The sequence below is a fragment of the Myodes glareolus genome, chromosome 4 (assembly GCF_982192425.1).
Source record: "Myodes glareolus chromosome 4, mMyoGla1.1, whole genome shotgun sequence".
NCBI lineage: Eukaryota > Metazoa > Chordata > Mammalia > Rodentia > Cricetidae > Myodes > Myodes glareolus.
In genome coordinates, this window is record NC_142029.1 from 98,719,299 (window position 1) to 98,736,790 (window position 17,492).

General features: G+C 51.9%; 1 protein-coding gene across 6 annotated transcripts in view; it reads right to left on the reverse strand.

Moving 5' to 3' along the window:
* Igsf9b (immunoglobulin superfamily member 9B) overlaps nt 1-14,670 on the reverse strand; it is a 57,201-nt gene extending 42,531 nt beyond the window's left edge. For all 6 annotated transcript variants that reach the window (XM_087905743.1, XM_087905744.1, XM_087905745.1 and 3 more), the window contains exons 1-3: nt 14,422-14,670; nt 4,221-4,418; nt 1,879-2,025 (exon numbers count right to left, since the gene is read on the reverse strand). In XM_087905743.1, coding sequence (XP_087761869.1) covers nt 1,879-2,025; nt 4,221-4,418; nt 14,422-14,485 — 409 coding nt within the window. In that variant the 5' untranslated portion in view covers nt 14,486-14,670. The remainder of the gene's footprint in view (nt 1-1,878; nt 2,026-4,220; nt 4,419-14,421) is intronic.
* Nucleotides 14,671-17,492: the final 2,822 nt, after the last annotated feature.

Here is a 17,492-nt window from a genome sequence, read left to right on the forward strand (position 1 = left end):
TTCACAAGGACTTTTAAAGGACCAGCTATCCCTGCCACCCATGCTTTCTGCTTGCCCTTTCCCCACTATGTAAAATGTGGCTGCTATCTTGCCCATAACTGTCCTCAGGTAATTAGCGCTCAAGACACAATCTCACACAGCAGTCCACTGAACCCTGCAACATCCTGCAAACAGATTCTGAGGAAATTGAAACCGAGAGAAATGACTTAACTGGTCCCAATGACTTAATATGCCATGGGTGCAAGACATAAGCCGCATCTTTGGCAGGTCTTGGTCCACATCTGTTCCACTCTGAGACATTAGCAATGCCTGAGTAATCAACTCATGCAAACGAAGACACTATCCAATAGAACGTAAGTTCCCAACAATTCTATCTTCCTGAACATGAGTCTTGGCTACATAGCTGGCGCTTGGGTTCCCAGAATAGACACTACCAATCAGGATGATGTGAGAGCTAGGCCACACCTCCAGGTGGTTTCAGGCAATAGGGAAAGGAACAGGAAAAAAGAAAAGAAATGATGATGAAGATGATGCAGGGCCTCCTGACTTGGTGCTCGGTCATGAAAGCCTTGAGCGGCAGATCTCCCTCCTGACTTATGATCTGCTAGGGTTCCTGGTGAGAGGAGAGTGTCCTGCGCAGACCACAACTGACTCAAATGACCCCATGACAGTTGGCTGTTGCTGTAGCAAATCTACACAAGGTTTAAACATCCGCCTTCAACAGCAGGAACCAACAACACCTAATGACCGCCCTGCCTCTGACCTTGGGTCAGCAACTTTGAAATGTCCTGCATTATAGGCCAACACTCTTGTTAAAACCCTCTCTTCTGGGGCTGAGTACATAACTCTGGCAAAGCACATGCCTGCCCTGCACAAGGCCCTGGCTTTGATTTCCAACACTGGGAAAAAAATATTTATCTCTTAGAGAAAAACTAAAATACTCTGTTCTCTGCAGATTCTGGACAGGTTCCCAATCCCGGGGAGACTATGAGGCTCACCCAACCCCACAGAAAGGAGAGACAGAACCATTCTTCAAGGCAGAACCATCTCGAGAGAAATATCTAATTTAGGAACATCAATTCTGAGGGCCACAGCATCAATAATCCCAGATTTATCCCAGATATGGCACATCTCAGCATGTCTGCCATGAAAACCTCATCCTCTATAGAGACCTTAACACTCAGTCTGGCAGACCATCATCACTGTGGACCCAGGACACCCCAGCCTAGACCAACCCCGGTGCTCGGCAAGCTCACCCAGGCCTCCTTGCCCCAGTCAGGCACTTGAAAAGCCTCTGTGCACAGCACAATCCATTTAACATGAGCTATAAATAACTGACAGGCATTAAAACAGTTCTTCCCAGGATTCTCACATTTTATTAGCTGGTAAACCCTGTTCAAGCAGGAAATGGGTCTGGGTTTACTCAGCATCATTTACCCGGTCACCTGACGCAAGGCTAGGAACATAATAGACCCTTGATACTTAGTATCCAAATAAATGCACTTAGCAAGGACTGAAGAGCCACGCTGAGACTCAGGGAACCCCACCTGAGAAAAGGCATTCCCTGGGCTAGCAGAGTCACCCGCGGCTGAGAAATGACACCAACACTGATGGATTCAAACCCCATGGTGTCCAGAAGCAGATTCAAGCCTTCCTGGAGGAACTCTGATAGCAGCCTGCACATACGGTACCTGCTGCTTCCAGGCATGCTACTGACCCATGAATTCCAGGAACATATCTGAGGGGTGTAAAGAAGACATGAACCAAGATCTTGAGGGGTCAGGGCTTATTAAGGCTCCTCTTAGTAGAGGCATTTCCTCCAGAGTAGGTCCCAGAGGCCATCTTCCTTGGCCAGTCCCAAGAAATATATATACGCACCATTAATGGTGAGGTGGACCCAGCTGCCGTTGTGGAATGTGTCATACTGCTGGTCCAGCATGAGGACTTTGCATTCGTACCAGCCCTGGTCCTCCGAGCGTACCTGCTCCAGCCGCAGAGATGCTTTGTCGTGAAGACTGGCCCGGCCTGGGGGGACATAGAGAAGAAAGCCCAGTGTGCCATCAGGCTGAGCCATCAGCTCTCCCGTTCCCCCCACAAAAGGCAAAGGGACCTTCATAGCCTTCAGACCACTTCCCATGGCAGTGTACCAAGATGGCAGTCGGCAGCCACCATAGACAACAGGTGACGAAAGCAAAAGCAAACTGCCCTGACTGTGAGCCACTATCCCTCCCTCAATGACTCTGCGTCAGCTACTGTCCCTCCCGCAATGACCCTGCATCCGCCTACAAAGGCAGCTTGCTGGGTGTGGCACTGACCACAGTCTCTGCTCCTTAAAAATGTACCCGTTCTTTTGGAAACCTGGGACAAAAGAAAGGCTTGATGTATGCAGAGATGAAAAGAAAAAGATATAGAAAAAAAGGAAAGACTGGGATTGCCCAGCAGGAACCACAATATCTTTGTCCCAGGTAGGTGCTCGGGACTTATCCGACCCAGCTTCATTCTGCCTGGCTTCCCTGAAGAGGTAGAAGGGAGGCAAACCAGGGCCAGATGTTTGGGTCACTCCTACTCCTGCTACCAGTACCAAGATGATACATGTCCCCCACTAAGACTAGAAGGGGCAGGCAAAGCAAGGGTTGACAGTTCTTCCTTAGCCACCTCTGTGACACATAGTGCATAGCAGAGTCCCTACCCAAACTACAGTGGACAAAGAAACCCAGGGGCCCCTCTTACCCCACCTTTCACTCCAGCCCACATTCATCCAAACCAAAATCACTGCTTCCTCTGCTTGTCTCTCTGACTCAGAGTCAAACCTTCCTTGCAGGATCTCTGATGCCATTCTGCCTAAAAAGACTCTCAAAGTTAATCCTGGTCAGAAGGAGGGCAGGGAACATAGGCTCAGAAGAAAGCCAAACAGCAAAGTGCCTGGCACAGTGATACAGGCCTGTAATTTGACTCAAGAGGCTAAAGCAGGAGGATTGTGAGCTAAAAGCCAGAATGGGCAACTTAGTGAGACCCTGACTTACAGAGACCTGGGCAGAGTTCAAAGGTACCGTGCTTGCATGGAAAGTGCAGGGCTTTGAGTTTCATTGCCAGCAGCAAAGGAAGAAATGTAGGAAGGGAAGGAAGGAGGGAGGAAGGAAAGGAGGGTAGAAAGTAGGAGAGAGGGAGGGAAGAAGGGAGGGAAGGAGGGAGGGAGGGAGGGAGAAAAGGAGGGAGGGAAGAAAGAAAAGAGGGGAGAAAGTGGGAGAAGGTGGGAGGGAGGGAAGAAGGGAGGGAGGGCAGAAGGTGAGAAGGAGGGAGAGAGAGGAAAGGAGGGAGGGAGGGGAAGGGAAGGAGGTGAGAGAGAGGGAGGGAGGAAGAGAGGAAAGAAGGGAGGGAAGGAGGGGAAGAGAGAGGGAGAGAGAAAGGAGAGAGGCAGGGAGGGGATGAGGGAAAGGAAAAGAATTGATGCATTCTCAGAGAATGCATTCCAGACCTCAGAAGCCACAGGAAAGAGAAAGGCAAAGGCAGGGTCCTGCCTGTCTCCTCGCTTCCTTCAGTTCCAGCACACATTCACACTCACAGACACACATGCACACACCCTGCCTGCACCCTCTTCCCTGGTAGGCTGGCGGGCGGCAGCCGTGAGTCACAGGGAGACCACGCTGGCAGAATAATTACAGAGCGGCACACAAATGGGGCCAAGGAAGGGGGGTGGTGGCAGAGGAAGTGAGATCGGGTGTCTGCCAGGGCCACAGACAGCAAACAGTGGAGGTGCCTACCAGGCTCGGCATAGGACACCCAACTTCAGAGCCAGGACAGTGGGGGCATACACAGCAGATCCTGCAGCCTTGCTTACACCATACCTGGGGAGGGGGTGGAGCTGTCTGACTCCCTTCTTCCCTCTACTTCTTGCTTCCTTTTCTCTAACCTGCCCTGCACTCCTGGCCTCATCACATCCCCAGGCTGAACAGACATGTTTCCTGTCTGCCTCAACTCCTACTTCCTCTCCCACTTATGATGAAAACCCACCAGAGGGCAGAGAGAGAAGGCAAAGGGCAAAGACCATGAGAATAGAGATACTAGGACCAGTCAAGAAGAAGACCAGAGGTGACAGGGATAAAAATGAAGAGTACCTGGGACTTTGTGGTTACCACTGCGTCCTGAAAAGAAAGATGCAACACAGCCAAAACCCACAGGGTGATGGAGAGGGGGCATGGCCCTCATCACTCACACCTTACCTGCATACTCAGGGTCCACGTGTGGGGGATAGTAGCCAAACTTGATGAAGATAGGGATGGGGACCCCAAACTTGAACCACTCTACAACATAGGGCGGGGGCTGTCCCGTCACTGGATGGATTACGTCGCATCTCAGGACAACACCCTCACCGGCTCGAGCAGTCACAAACTCGGGTTCCTCTCGCAGGCCGTGGGCACCTAACAAGGACAGTCAAGGTGACACATGAAGAATTGGGAAAAAGAGCCTGCTCCCACAGTTTATGCTGATATCCAACCCTCCCTCCCCACTCCTGGATCTGCCTCTTCCCTCCCCAAGGGTCCCTAATGCACCCTGGACACCCACCTCTTATGCACACGCCCCTCTGCCCTGAGGACAGTCAAGCTTTTCCTGTATAGCTTTGGAAGAGAAGAAAGGAGGGGGCATCCCAATTTCTCTAGCCTTGCAAGCAGAACTTCCCATCCCAGACCCAAAAAGCAGCCATCACGATCATGCCTGGCCTGCCTTCCCCGGGTATCCCCTGCCCTTCAAAGAAGCATTGGGAGCTATAGACACAGGGGACGAAGGGCTTTCAGCCCTGGGAGCCCTGCCCAGCTATAGTCCTTAGGAACATGAACATTCGGCATTCTTTCTGAAGCAAGGTGCTTCCCGCTGGAGCCTGGTGGGCGAAGGCAGAGCCCGCCTCCTCCTCTGCCCCACCCCCAGCTCAGCCTGGTGTTACAGCACTAAACAAGAGGGCTCCATACAGGAGCGGGGAATCCCTAACAAGCTAAGGAGGCTGCTTGGCAACACCAGAGGGAAAGCCCCACGGACCTGAGCAGCCTCCCCAGCCCCTCCTCCAACCCACTGCGCCAGTCTTGCTGCAGAGGGGAGCAGGAGGCACTGCAGCCCTCCGATTTCCAGGTCTTGAATCTATTAGACTCTCACAGGAGCCCCAGACATCACCATTAAGGGAGAAATATGGAGGTAACAAAGGAGGGGCCCTGGAGCAATCCCCTACCTTTCACAGGGGACATCAAAATCAGGGAGCTAGAGAGGGCACACCCACATGAGGAAGGGGGTAAGGGACAGAAGCAGACAAGAGAGGCTTCGGCCCTATCCAAATTTCAAGCTTTGGGGGAGTCAGAAAAGAAGCTAACTCTGGGGCCATTGTTCACACATCAGAGCAAACAAAACCTAAAGTCCACCTCCAACCAAACACACTTCAGACCAGGAAGAGGGAGAGGGAGATGACAAGGTCACCTTGACCATTTCTTCCAACGAGGACAGCCTCACCCCTGCCTCTCTTCAACTGCCCACAACTCCCAAGCTAACTACACTTTCCCCTAAACCACCTTCTCAGCCCTCCTCTCCAGGGCAGTACCAAGGACAGCAGCCACCAACAGGAGGCTTCCAACCAAGATGCCTGTTGAGCCCTCCCACCCAAAGATGCCCGCTGGAGAGCAAGACTGTCTGACCCCCTTGGCTCTTTCTGCACCCCTGACCCGTGAGCTCATGCCCGTCTTTCCTTCACATCTGTGTGTCCAGTTTTGTGTGTGTGTGTGTGTGTGTGTGTGTGTGTGTGTGTGTGTGTGTGTGTTTTCCGATCACTGCCTAGTTCTGTGCCAACTTCTCTCCTTTCTCTAGGTCTTGCTTTTCTCTTTCTGACTCCTTTGCGTATCTGCCTTTGTCTCTTTTTGGCATCCCTGCCTATGTGTGTTTGTGTGCTGTGTATCTGTGTCTGACTGTCTGTCTCTCTCTTTTCTGCTCCTTCCTCATGTCTCTCTGTCAATGCCTTCATCTCTGTTTCTTTCTTACTCTATCTGGGTGATTCTTTCTCTCTCTCTCTCTCTCTCTCTCTCTCTCTCTCTCTCTCTCTCTCTCTCTCTCTCTCTCCCCCGCCCTGCTTCCTCTCTGTGTGTATGTGTGTGTGCCCTGTGAATTTCTGCTATATTTATGACAGAAAGGGTTTTGCCTGCTTTTCAGAAATATGGAGCTTTCTATGTGCATGTGTGCTTCTTGTCTGTGCCTCTCCAAGGAGTCAGTGTGTGTTGCCTGTGTCTCCCTCTCCCCCCTCTTCCTCCCTCTTCTCTGCAACTTGCGGAAGGAGGAGGCAGAGAGGGAGGCAAGCCCTTCCAGAAGCCTATTGGCTCCCGGTGACATCACTGTTTTCTAGAGAAAGAGCTAAGATCACTGAGTATTTTTGGAGCAAAGCAGAGTACTGCACTCACCTGTCAGAGGCCCAGGCAGGTTTCCCAGCCTCCCCTCCTCCAATCTGGCTGCAGGCTGTTGGTAGCCTAGGCCCTCCAGGAAAGGAGAGGGCCCAGCTACAGGGAGGCACTCCCTGCATCCCCCCACATCCCATAGGATACCCGGGCAAAAAAGCCTACTGAATCTAGGCATTCAAAGACCAGAACTAGACCAAGAGGAAAGGATGGCCAGCAGGATCCATGAGCCAGAATGGGGAGAGGGGTGCTCATGCATGTACATGTGTGTGCACACATGCATAAACTACCTGCAGCACAGCTTGTAAGAAGATTAGGAGACACACTACAGGAGCCTGGGAAAAGGGAAAGGGATTTTTTCCCAGGTCCAGGTTACCAGGCAACATGGCCCAATACAGGTAGCTCATTTGCCCCAAAAGTCTAGGCAGAAAAATGAGAGCTGGGGAAGACAATGAATTTCTGTGAGTCAACTTCTGCTCTGGACAACAGACTGCCAAGTCCAAGGCTCTGGAGAGCAATGCCCAGAGGTAGGTCAGCTTTGGCATGGGTCCCCAGAGTTCCAGCTGCTCATTTGCACCCAGTGCTGCCTGGTTCTCACCGCATCTCAATAAGGCAGCTCCTTCACACCTTCTTTCCAGCCCTGGAAGGGAGGCTGTAGGCTCACACTCCTGACTTCAGCCAGGTCCTGGGCTGGGCCTCAAGCCCCAAGCATGAAGCCTGCCCCCAAGGTAGCACAGGGCTGGTGCTCTACAGCCAGCAACTCTTCTCCAGAGCATCCCAAGCACAGACAAGTGACTGCAAACTGGATGCATCCCCAAGATGACACACGAGACAAACCAAGACAAGTGTCTCCACAAGTAAGGCGAGGGGAAAGCCATGGCTCAGCCTCCACACTCAGCCCAAGCTCTCCTGGGTTTCTGGATCTCAAAATAGTCATCTTCTCTTCCTACACACACACACACACACACACACACATACACACACACATACACACACACACGCACACACACATACACACACACACATGCACACACACACACACTGTGTGTGTGTGTGTTTCCTCCCTCACTCTATCACCCACAGATACCTCTCTCTAGGCCTGATTTTCTCTGAGCCAAAATATGTCTAATAAACATCTCTCCAGAAAAACTCAGTGAGAAGAAAAAAAAAAAAGAAAAAGAAAAAAACAGAAAAAAAAATCAACAGCCTGGCATACAGTGGGAAGTGGGCCTTTAAAGAAGAGAAATTGAGAAAGCAAACACAGGGGCAAGCAAACCCTAGGCCAGGAATGAAAAAGACTCAGGGCATGAAAATTAGTGGGGGTGGGGACACAAATGTATCTCATGCAAGCTGAGTGCATGCCCAGCCCAACTTGGATGGGGGTGGAGGGGGAGGCAGGGGACACTCAGATCAGTTACCATAACAAAGAGACATTAAAATCCAAAGGACCATAGAGCTAAGAGTCAGAGCAGGGCCTACATAAGGCAGACATATTGGTCTCCAGTAGGGCCACAGGGAACAGCTGGAAGGCAGGGGAAGGAGGAAGGAGGAGGTCAAGAGAGATGCTTCGGAATAGTGACCATAGATCCCTCACTTAGACTGACTTTGGTGAGTAGGATAAGGAAGCTAGGAGATACCCTTGGCCCTACACAGCAGTTTTCAAGAGGGCAGAATATGATTTGATATGACTAGTAAATCCAAATCCTGAGTGTCTGCCCAGCCTACTTTAAGACTATGCCATCCTGGCAGGAAAGAGAAACCAAGAGGGCAGGTGGATGGAGTGAGCCCCCACAGGTTGGCTGACCTTTTGGGAAGCCCATAGGATACAAATCTCCCATTCTCGGGGCCAGCTGGTACCCAGTGGGTAGTTGAGTCCAGAGCTGCCAGCAGACACCCTGTGTGCACAGAACCACAAGGCATCCAAGGCTTGGCACAGTCCCACATCCAACAGTCACAAGCTGGAGCCAGGAAAGGGGTGGGGAGGAAGGGTCCTGGGGATGGAAAACCACTTTTAAGTACCCAGAGAAGAGGCAAGGAGCAGATGTCGAACCCTTGGCTGCGGCTGGGAGGCAAACAGAACACACTGCCCAGCCCCACCACATATGGAGTCTGTACCAGGAGTGTGATGTTATCTGCCTATAATGTGGCTCCTCACATGGGGCTGCTCTCTCAATCTCACAAATGGGGACAGTATGTGGCTTCCCCAAAGTTACCTAGGTAACAAATGGTGGGTCAGGATTCCTTCCAGAACCCAGGTGACCAAGGTCTCTCCCCTGTGCCCCTTTCTTTCCCTACAGAGAGACAGGGCTTCCTCCAACATTCTGCATAAGTTCTGAGAGTCCAGACCCTCCACTCCAAGACCACAGAAGGCTGACAGGACAGGCCTCCCTCCCAAAAGGAGGTGGATCAGATGAAGCATCACTGGCTGAGTCTGGTGAAGGCCACTCTGCCTGGTCCTAGAAGCCCTACTGAGTCTGATAATGGTTAAGAGGAGGGAGGACGCTGGCTGAATACCAGCCTCATGGCTCCTTGTTGCAGCCTCCTCTTCCTCCTCCTCTGGGCACCAGACTCTCAAACCACAGGCCTGTTGTCTAATAATACCAGCGACAGCCACCGCCACCTCCATCTGCCAGCCTAAAAATAATCCCTGCTGAGTCCAAAAAAGACACAGCCCCCAATAGTCCCCCAATCCCTCCTCCTCGACAGGCCAGGAGGCTCCAGGAGATTCCAGGAAGCCTGCAGACTTGGGCTCTCACCATGTGGGAGGCACATACCCAGAGGAGGGCCTGAGGACAGCAGAAAAGTTGGCTCCTGTCATCCAGTACCAGGTGAGGCGTAGACATAGAGCCTGAGCTGCAGAGGAGACCAGTACACAGGACATGAGGGAGCCCCACTCTCTGCACACACGGGGAGGGTGGGTGGGAGGCCATCCATGGCACCTGTCCTCCCTCTGCCTAGAAAGGACCGTCACATGCTAGAGAAGGTCTACCTTGTGTGACTCCCATCCATATCCTCAGAGCCTTCCTATACCCCTCCCCGAGGAGGCCACGGGGTAGTGGGCCAACCAGGTAAGCCATAACTTTAGGGACAGCAAGGTACCAGGTAGACTGGGACTCCACCCTCTAACTCTTCTGCCTGGACTGCTCCCATCCCCACCCCCACCCCGGCCACTCTGAGGTGGCAATGCTATTAACGACCTTAATTTGCTGGGCTAGATTATATTTCCAAGAGCCCTTTCCCCAGGAGCCGCAGGCAGGAAGGAAGTCTGTAATTCAATCTCTTATCAGAGCTCCTCAGCAGAAAAGCGAAGCCACACCCCCTACACCCACAACCCCAGCCCTACCACCTGGATGGAAGCACAGCCTGGGTACCCCACAGGGCAATCTGTGATGCACACAGCCAAGCTAGCCAGTGAGGGCATCACAGGCCGGGCAGGCACAGTAACTAGTGAGAGATTATTCCTGGTCAAGCACGAGCAGCATCCTTGATCCGAACTAGGGTGAGAACAACGAGTCGCGAGTGCAATCTGTGCCCATGGACAAGTTTTATGCCACAGCCCCATATCCATGAGCACACTTGACAAGGAAGAAGACAAAGGGACAGCGAAGAAGGCAGAAGGCCAGGTTATCAGTCCCCTCTTTGTCAGAAGTCCAGGCAGGTAGGCTGAGACCTCTGCCATGGCCCTGACCCCCACGGAACCTACAAAATCCTCCCAGAGGCCCCATCTCTACCCACCACTCTCCTGCTTACTCATGCAAGAGCGAACGGGAAAGCAGGAAGATTTCTAAGAAAAAATAGGTCAGCTGCCTCAGGCAGACCAGGCCACACCCATGGGCAGTGCCCCTGGGGCAGAAGCCTGACTGCAAGCTGCTTCTGCAACCACAATCTTCTCCCAGCTCCCCAGGCATCCAGAGCTTTGTCTACGCTCGCCTGTGCCAGGCTGGTGGCAACTAATGCCTGTTAGCAAAAGAGGCAGCCAGCCTCCCCATAAGCCAAGTCTCTGCCCAACACTTAGGCTTTCTCTATTTGACCTCAAGAATTCTTTGCTCCTAGCCTTGGGCTGAAGGCTTCAACTCTAAGAATACCTGCCTTGCCTGGATGCAGGTGCAGAGTGATGAACAGGGAAGCAAGCAGTTTGCTGAGAAGTCTCCCTCCATCCCATAGTACTCACAAGAGGGGCTCCCACCTCAAACTTATTTGTAACTGCTCTTCCCCCAGTGTAATCCATAGACGTGCACACAAACATATGAGAGCCTGTAAGTGCATGTATACACATGTCTAACTAGGTGGGAACACCAGCTACAGAGGCATGCATGCATACAGGGAAATTTATGTGTGTGCATACATATAAAATATGCACATTCACACATGCATACAGAATACACATAACACATACTGAGGTGCATGTATCTATGCACACATGCACATACATAGACATATGCACACTTCTAAAAAGAAGTCTAAAGTTCTTACCAACCACAGCTCATTCAGACCCACTCCTTACACAAACTGCTCAACTCATCCCCGGAAGCAGAGGGAAGGGGGACACAACCTGGGGGGCCCCAGCTGAGAAGCCCACAGAAGGGAGCAGCTCTCGTGAAGAAGAGAATCAGTTAAATCTCACCGCTCATAGCGCCTTCCTAACTGGGCCTTACCTCCCACCCCCACATTTTCAGTGCAAACTGGGGGCTGCAGGGAGACCTAATGAGTACCTGGAAGAACTGAGAGAAAGCCAAAAAAGAAGCATACGTACTGATGAGCTCTAAGAGCCAGGGCTGCCGTGCTGGCAAGAGGGCAGGGAGGAGACCTGGCACTGGAAAGTGCAGGGCACAGTGAAGAAGCAAGAGCTACCAGCTCTCAGCATCTCCTACCTAGGCAATCTTTGCTCCGTGAGAAACCAGACCCCAGCTTTCTGTCTTAGAGATACAAACATGAAACCATCTGAACCCGGGACCTGACAACTCCAGAGACTGGTATGTATGCCAGGCCACAGACCCACAGGTCCCAGCTGACTCCTTCCAGTGGCCAGCATCATGCCTCCTCCCACTCCAGTTTCTTCCAGGGAACCTCCTACCAGACACCCCCTCCCCCTGCCGCCTCCATATGTCCTGAGACTCTGACACCAGGGCTCACTACCCACTTCCTGAGCCCAGTCCTCAGCTGATCAGCTGGCCAAGGGTTTAGAAACACTCCTTCCCATCTCCATCAACAAAGAGAAGCTGGGTGGGTCAAAGCCAGATAGAGGGCACTATCTATTAGTCAGACACTAATTTACCTGGGCACCTAGGAGCCAGGGAGTTCACCAACAGACTCTGGCAGACAGGGAGGGAGCACTGGGAAAAAGGAACAGACTTCCCTCCATATAGGAGGTAGAAAATACTAGCTCAGGATTTCCACAAAGTGTGGAAACTACCCCAGGTCGAAGGGCAGATGTCTGTATGCAGAGACCACGTCAACAGCCTTCCTCTTTTCTTGACCCTCCTAACCTGAACATCGATCTTCGTTACTTCCAAAATGCCTGACCAGAATCAAAAGGAGGACTCCATGCCCACCTCTCTCCCAGACTTCCAAGTTGACCGTCCCAACCTGGCAGTTTGAGGGACCTGACCCTTTTCACCTAGAGCATCCCCTGCTTCAGACAGTTCTAGAAGAAGCATCTCATAGTCCCTGGGGTTGGAGGATTTCTCCAGAAGTCACCTCTGTCACTCAACAGAACAACTTCACCGCTTAACTTCTCTCACTCGCACTCCAGCCCCGGTCTCTCGGGCAAGCAGGTGCCCCTCCCCCTCTGTAGGCTGGGCTCTGCATCCTTCCTGTAGCATCTGGCAGCCAGCAATCCTTCAGCTTTGCAGACCTTGTAAAGGACTTCCAAGCAATTGTACATGCCCCACCCACACTCCAGAGGTTCTACCAGACAAGGTCAGCCCACGATATAGGGTCTAGCCTCCTCAAAGGCAGACTTTTGGGTGTCCCTAAACACACTCCTAACTCCCAGCTCCCTGAATAACCCAAAAGAAAGAAACTGATTAGGAGCCAGGAATTGTACAGATACTGAAATACTGACGATGAGGTTTGGTGAGCACATACTTCCCAACAGGCAGTCAGCCACTTCCTCACAATACGGTTCCCACACACCCCAAATCTCTACAAGTCCATACAGCTAACCCATTTTCTATTGAAGTAAGTGACATTTAGAAAAGCTGAGAAATTTGTCCAAGGTCACAGGGTCAGCAAGTGGGCCAGTCAGGCTTTGGATCCTGTCAATTTATCGTTAAACCTTTGTCTGTGTCTGCCTCATGGAGCCATTTTAGATTTAAAAGACCCCAAGACCAATCGGGTCATCCTTGCTCCTAGACAGAAGTAGGGTTCCAGACAGAAGGGATAATAACCTTCATGTCCAGCAACCTTCAACATTGGAAAGTTCCTCCTTCTGTCTAACCACTCGGCGAATCTCTGCAATTTCCTTTTTCTGTTTCAGTTTACCATGCCTATACCCTCTCTGAGGTTGAAAGGCTAGTTAAGAGCCTTCCTTCAGTGTCTCTTCGATTCTGATCCTGGCACAGCCTTTTGTGCTTTCAGAGACAGTCCCACAGCAGAGCATACCAAAACCTAGAGGGGAGGAGGAGGAGGTCACTAAAAGACTGCGTGGAAAGGGGGGGGAGGGGAGAGGCACAGCAAGATCCACCCTTTTTCCATAGGCTTCTGAGGTCATCCTGTCTCAGTTTTCCCACCTGGCAAATGGAAAGCTTTATAATCATCCCGACCATCACAATGTTTTGAAGGAAAGCCGCCCTTTCCTTCATCCTCTCCTCTTCAGAGTCCCCCGTCAAGCAGCAGAGGAGACACATTCCAATTCGGAAACTTTCTCAAACCACTCCCCCCACACGCCCCTAGGCAAGGTGAAAAAAAAAAAAAGCCGGCGGAGCCCGCACCTCCAGCAGAGCCCTTTCAAAAGGTTCCCTGGTCTTCAGGTCCTCCCTCGCCACCCTGCCGGCTACCCTGCCACCTTCCACCCACAGACTGTTCCTCTCTCGCCGCCATCTCCTCCCTGCTTTGCAAACTTGCCCACAGCGGGATCCGTTCGGCGCGCAGAAACCTTGAGCTCAGAGTCCTGGCAGTTGCCAGGCTCGGCTCTGACTTCCATACAAGGGACGAGAGCCGGGTGCCACCCAGAGCTCTGCCATCTCCAAAGGGAAAACCCTCACGCTCAAGCATGAACCCTGCGCCCTGTCTTCTCCCTCGCTTCTTCTTGGGCTCAGACCCGAGAAGGCAGAAAGAAAAATTCCGCTCGACTCTAAGATGCAGCGGAGCAGACCCCTCCCTCGCGGCCCTCGCCCCCAGGCCGCTGGGCCTGGCAGCCCGGAGCGTGGCGCGGTGACGGCTCCTCCCCGGGAACTTTTGCCTGGCCGGGGCCCAGGTGCGGCTAAAGTGGGCGCGGGCGGCCGCCAGGGCCAGGAAAAGCAGATGCTGCTCGGAGCCGCTAGGTCAATTCTGCTTGTCACCTGCCAATGGGATCGGAGTTCCGCCACCAAGATAGACGAAAAGGAAAGACGCGGGGCGGAGAACCGGGTCCCTTGGAGGCTGCTGTGGGGAGTCCCAAGATCTTGGTCGCGCCTCCCAGCAAGGGCTCTTCCATCCAGCGGTGCGTGCAGGCTGGGACGCGCGGAATCCTGCCGGAAGACCGGCAAAGTCTCCAGCAGCCAGAGTTAGAACACCAGGGGTTCCCAAAAGCTCAGGTTCGATGTGCGGCTGTGGACCATCGGGCCCAAGGTGGGCCAAGTACACTTCGCTTCCAAGACGTTCGTCCCCACAACCCATAGGCTTCCGCACCTTCCCGCCGAGTTCCTCCCTCCCGCAGCTCCCCAGCCCTCGAGCCAGTAGCCCGAGGTGCGCCTGGACGGAGCCGGAGCCTCGCTCCCAGGGTTCGAAAGCCAGATCCCAGAGGGAAGGTCTAAGAAAACCAGAAGGGTTGGAGGAGGGACGCTGCACTTCAACTCACCTTGAGCCGCAAGACCTCGGGTGCTGATCACACTTGCTATCAAAGTGGCCACATACCAAATCATAGTACTACCGCGCGCCAGCCAAGAGCCTCATCCTATCGCAAAGTGCTCCTGCGTTTGCACACTTATCGTGCCCCAGCGCCCTTTTCTCGCCCGCCTACGCCCCTTGCCGGTGCTCCTGTAGCCCGGGCGGCCCGCTCTCCATCCCTCCCTAGCTCGGCTCGGCTCGGCGCGCAGCCTCCCGGGCCCCGGCGCAGCGGCACCTGCACTGCCAACGGAGGCAGAGCGCAGCCAGGTCCACGGTGAAGCCTAGCCGGGCCTGGCCTAGTGGCCCGCCCCTGCCACCTGCCTATTGGACATTGCCCACAGATCTAGTGACTGATTGGCTTAACTCTTTGTCCGTCGCTGCGCGAAGGAGGCGAGCCCATTTCAAGGTGCGTTGAAGTGTAGCGAGCAAAGAGCCGCAGAATCATGCGCATTGCCTGGGAAAAAGGCGTTGTAGCATCTTTGCTCTATTCTGTTCTAAGCTCAGACTGCATGGCAAGTTTCTGATGAAATAAATGTTAGCTTCTCGTACTGGCTAATGGGACCCTAGGAGTCTCAATAACCCTTGACAGGTCCGAGGGGGATGGAGCCCCCGCCCACCTTGAGAATCTAACATCCGGTTTCTATCAAGAAAAAAAATCAGTTCCCGGGAGGATCATCCTGATACAGGGATGGGGAAACCCAAGCAACCTGGGGAAACGAGGGAACGTCCTTTGCTGGAGATCGGTTCAAAGGGATCACGTGATGCCTCCCGACACCCCCCCCCCCCACACACACACACACACACACACACACCCTTGCACACTCTTCTCTCAGAGCACACTGTCTCCATCATACATGATATTAAGTTAGGCTCCATCCAGCCCAAAGGCAGGAGGATGACTAAAATGACCTCTAAAAGTCGCTAAATTTGGAATGAGTCATTGGCTCTGCTATGGAATCACAGACCCCCTGAAACACATGTGCACACGTACTGCCGCCCCCACGGCTGGTCATCGTTGCTCATGATCACTAAGTCCCAACTCTGAGCAATTAAACTTTTTCCTCCTCCTTCTAAATAAATGCTGCTTCTCCTGCATACGAATGCTGCTTCCCCTTCTATCTTACTCAGAGCCCAGCCCCATTTTAGCAGCATAAAGTCAAGGTGGGGTTGGTGAGAGATTAGGGGGTGGGGTGGAGAACCAAGGCAAAGGGAAAGGTTCTTCTCACTCCTGCAGAAGATAGATAAGGAAGCTGAAAGAGCTTCCTATATCCCGGGGCTCCCGACTCCAGCATCTCTTCATCTCCTCCCTCAGTACCATTGTATTTATACAAGGAGTAAGTGAGTGTCATGGAGACGGCTACAATCATCTCACAACAGCATTCTGATGCTGCGGGGAAGATGTTTATTCTTTTGAGGACTGTAAGCAGAGGGGAGAGCCACTGCTCCCTAGGAGGGGCTGTTGGCCAGGGAAGGAAATGAAGAAGAGCTCTCAAAAATCAAAGAGCCCTGCTCTAAGGTATGAAGCTCTACTACACAGAACAACAAATGGACTTGTTGCTGCTGGAAAAGCCACCTGTACACATGGACTCATGCCTCTCAGAAGTGGTCATGAATGGTGAAAGGCCCGCCTAGTCAGAGAGCTGCACTCTCATTGCTGTCCAGGGGATGAGCAGCTGGGGATCCTGTAGCAAGCGCACTGATAAACATTTATTATCTGCGTATAATCTGGAGAGTTGACCTTCTGAACACCTCCTGCTTGCCCACTCACTCTGTTCATGCAAACACACTCATGCTGCATCGCTGTAAGAATATATTTCCATGGGCCTCCACTTTAGGTTCTCTTCCTTGGCCAAGATGCCTTTCCTGGGGCTTTGATGAAAGCTGCAAGCTCCAGATCATATTGATGCATTAATTCTCAAGCAACATGCCACAGAATAACAATTCTACCTCCAACACATGCATATACACATGCACCCATAAACATGTTTGCATGCAATCACATAAACCCATACATACTTTCTCTGGGTCTGAGATCTCTCATCACTTTCTGGAATAGATTTGTATAATGGATGATGTGGCTAGGATATGGCTTAATTGTGACCTCACAAAGGTTCACATTAGAAATTTGATCCCCAAGATGGCAGTACTGGAAGAATGAAACCTTTAAGAGGTAAATCCTAGAGACGGGAGAGATGGCTCAGCAGTTAAGAACATGAACTACCCTTGCAGAGGGCTTGAATTTTGTTCCCAACATCCTTACCAGGTGGCTCACCACTGCCTGTAACTCCAGCTCCAGAGGACCTAACACCCTTTTGTAGACAGTGCATTCATGTACACAAACTCACAGAGAGGCACACATATACACATAATTTATAATAAATAAGGAGGTGAGTTATACAGAAAAGTCCTTAAGTCATTGGGAGGCAAGCTATTGCAAGGTAATGCTTCTGGGATCCCCTTGGTATTCTCATAAGAAGGTTATCATCAGCAGAGCTGGACATGGTGGCTCATGTCAATAATCCTAGCATTTGGAAGGTCAGGAATGTAAGATCATTCTCAGCTACATGGAAAATTTAAGGTCACCATGAACTACAAGAGACCCTATCTCAAAAAAGAAAAGAAAAGAAAAGAAAGAAAGAAAGAAGGAAGGAAGGAAGGAAGGAAGAAAGAAAGAAAGAAAGAAAGAAAGAAAGAAAGAAAGAACGATCAAAAGGGGGAGGGCTGCTATAAAGGGAGAAAGACTGGCCCCCCTCCCTCTCTCTACCTGCTACCTGGTTTGAAATCCAGCCAGTTGGCAGGACACGCTAATGCTATTGCCATCCGCCATCTATTTTGAGGCCTTCATCAGAAATAAAAGAATGCAGATACCACACGCATGAACTGTGTACTAAGTAAATCCTTTTTACTTCATGGAGTCCACTTTCTTGAATAGTTAATAATGTCAACAAAAAAAAATAACTGGGTAATACAGCTGATGACCACAAGATTCTTCCCTTCTCATAGGCTCTGGGTAGCCTTTTGATGCCTACGGAGTGATGTCCT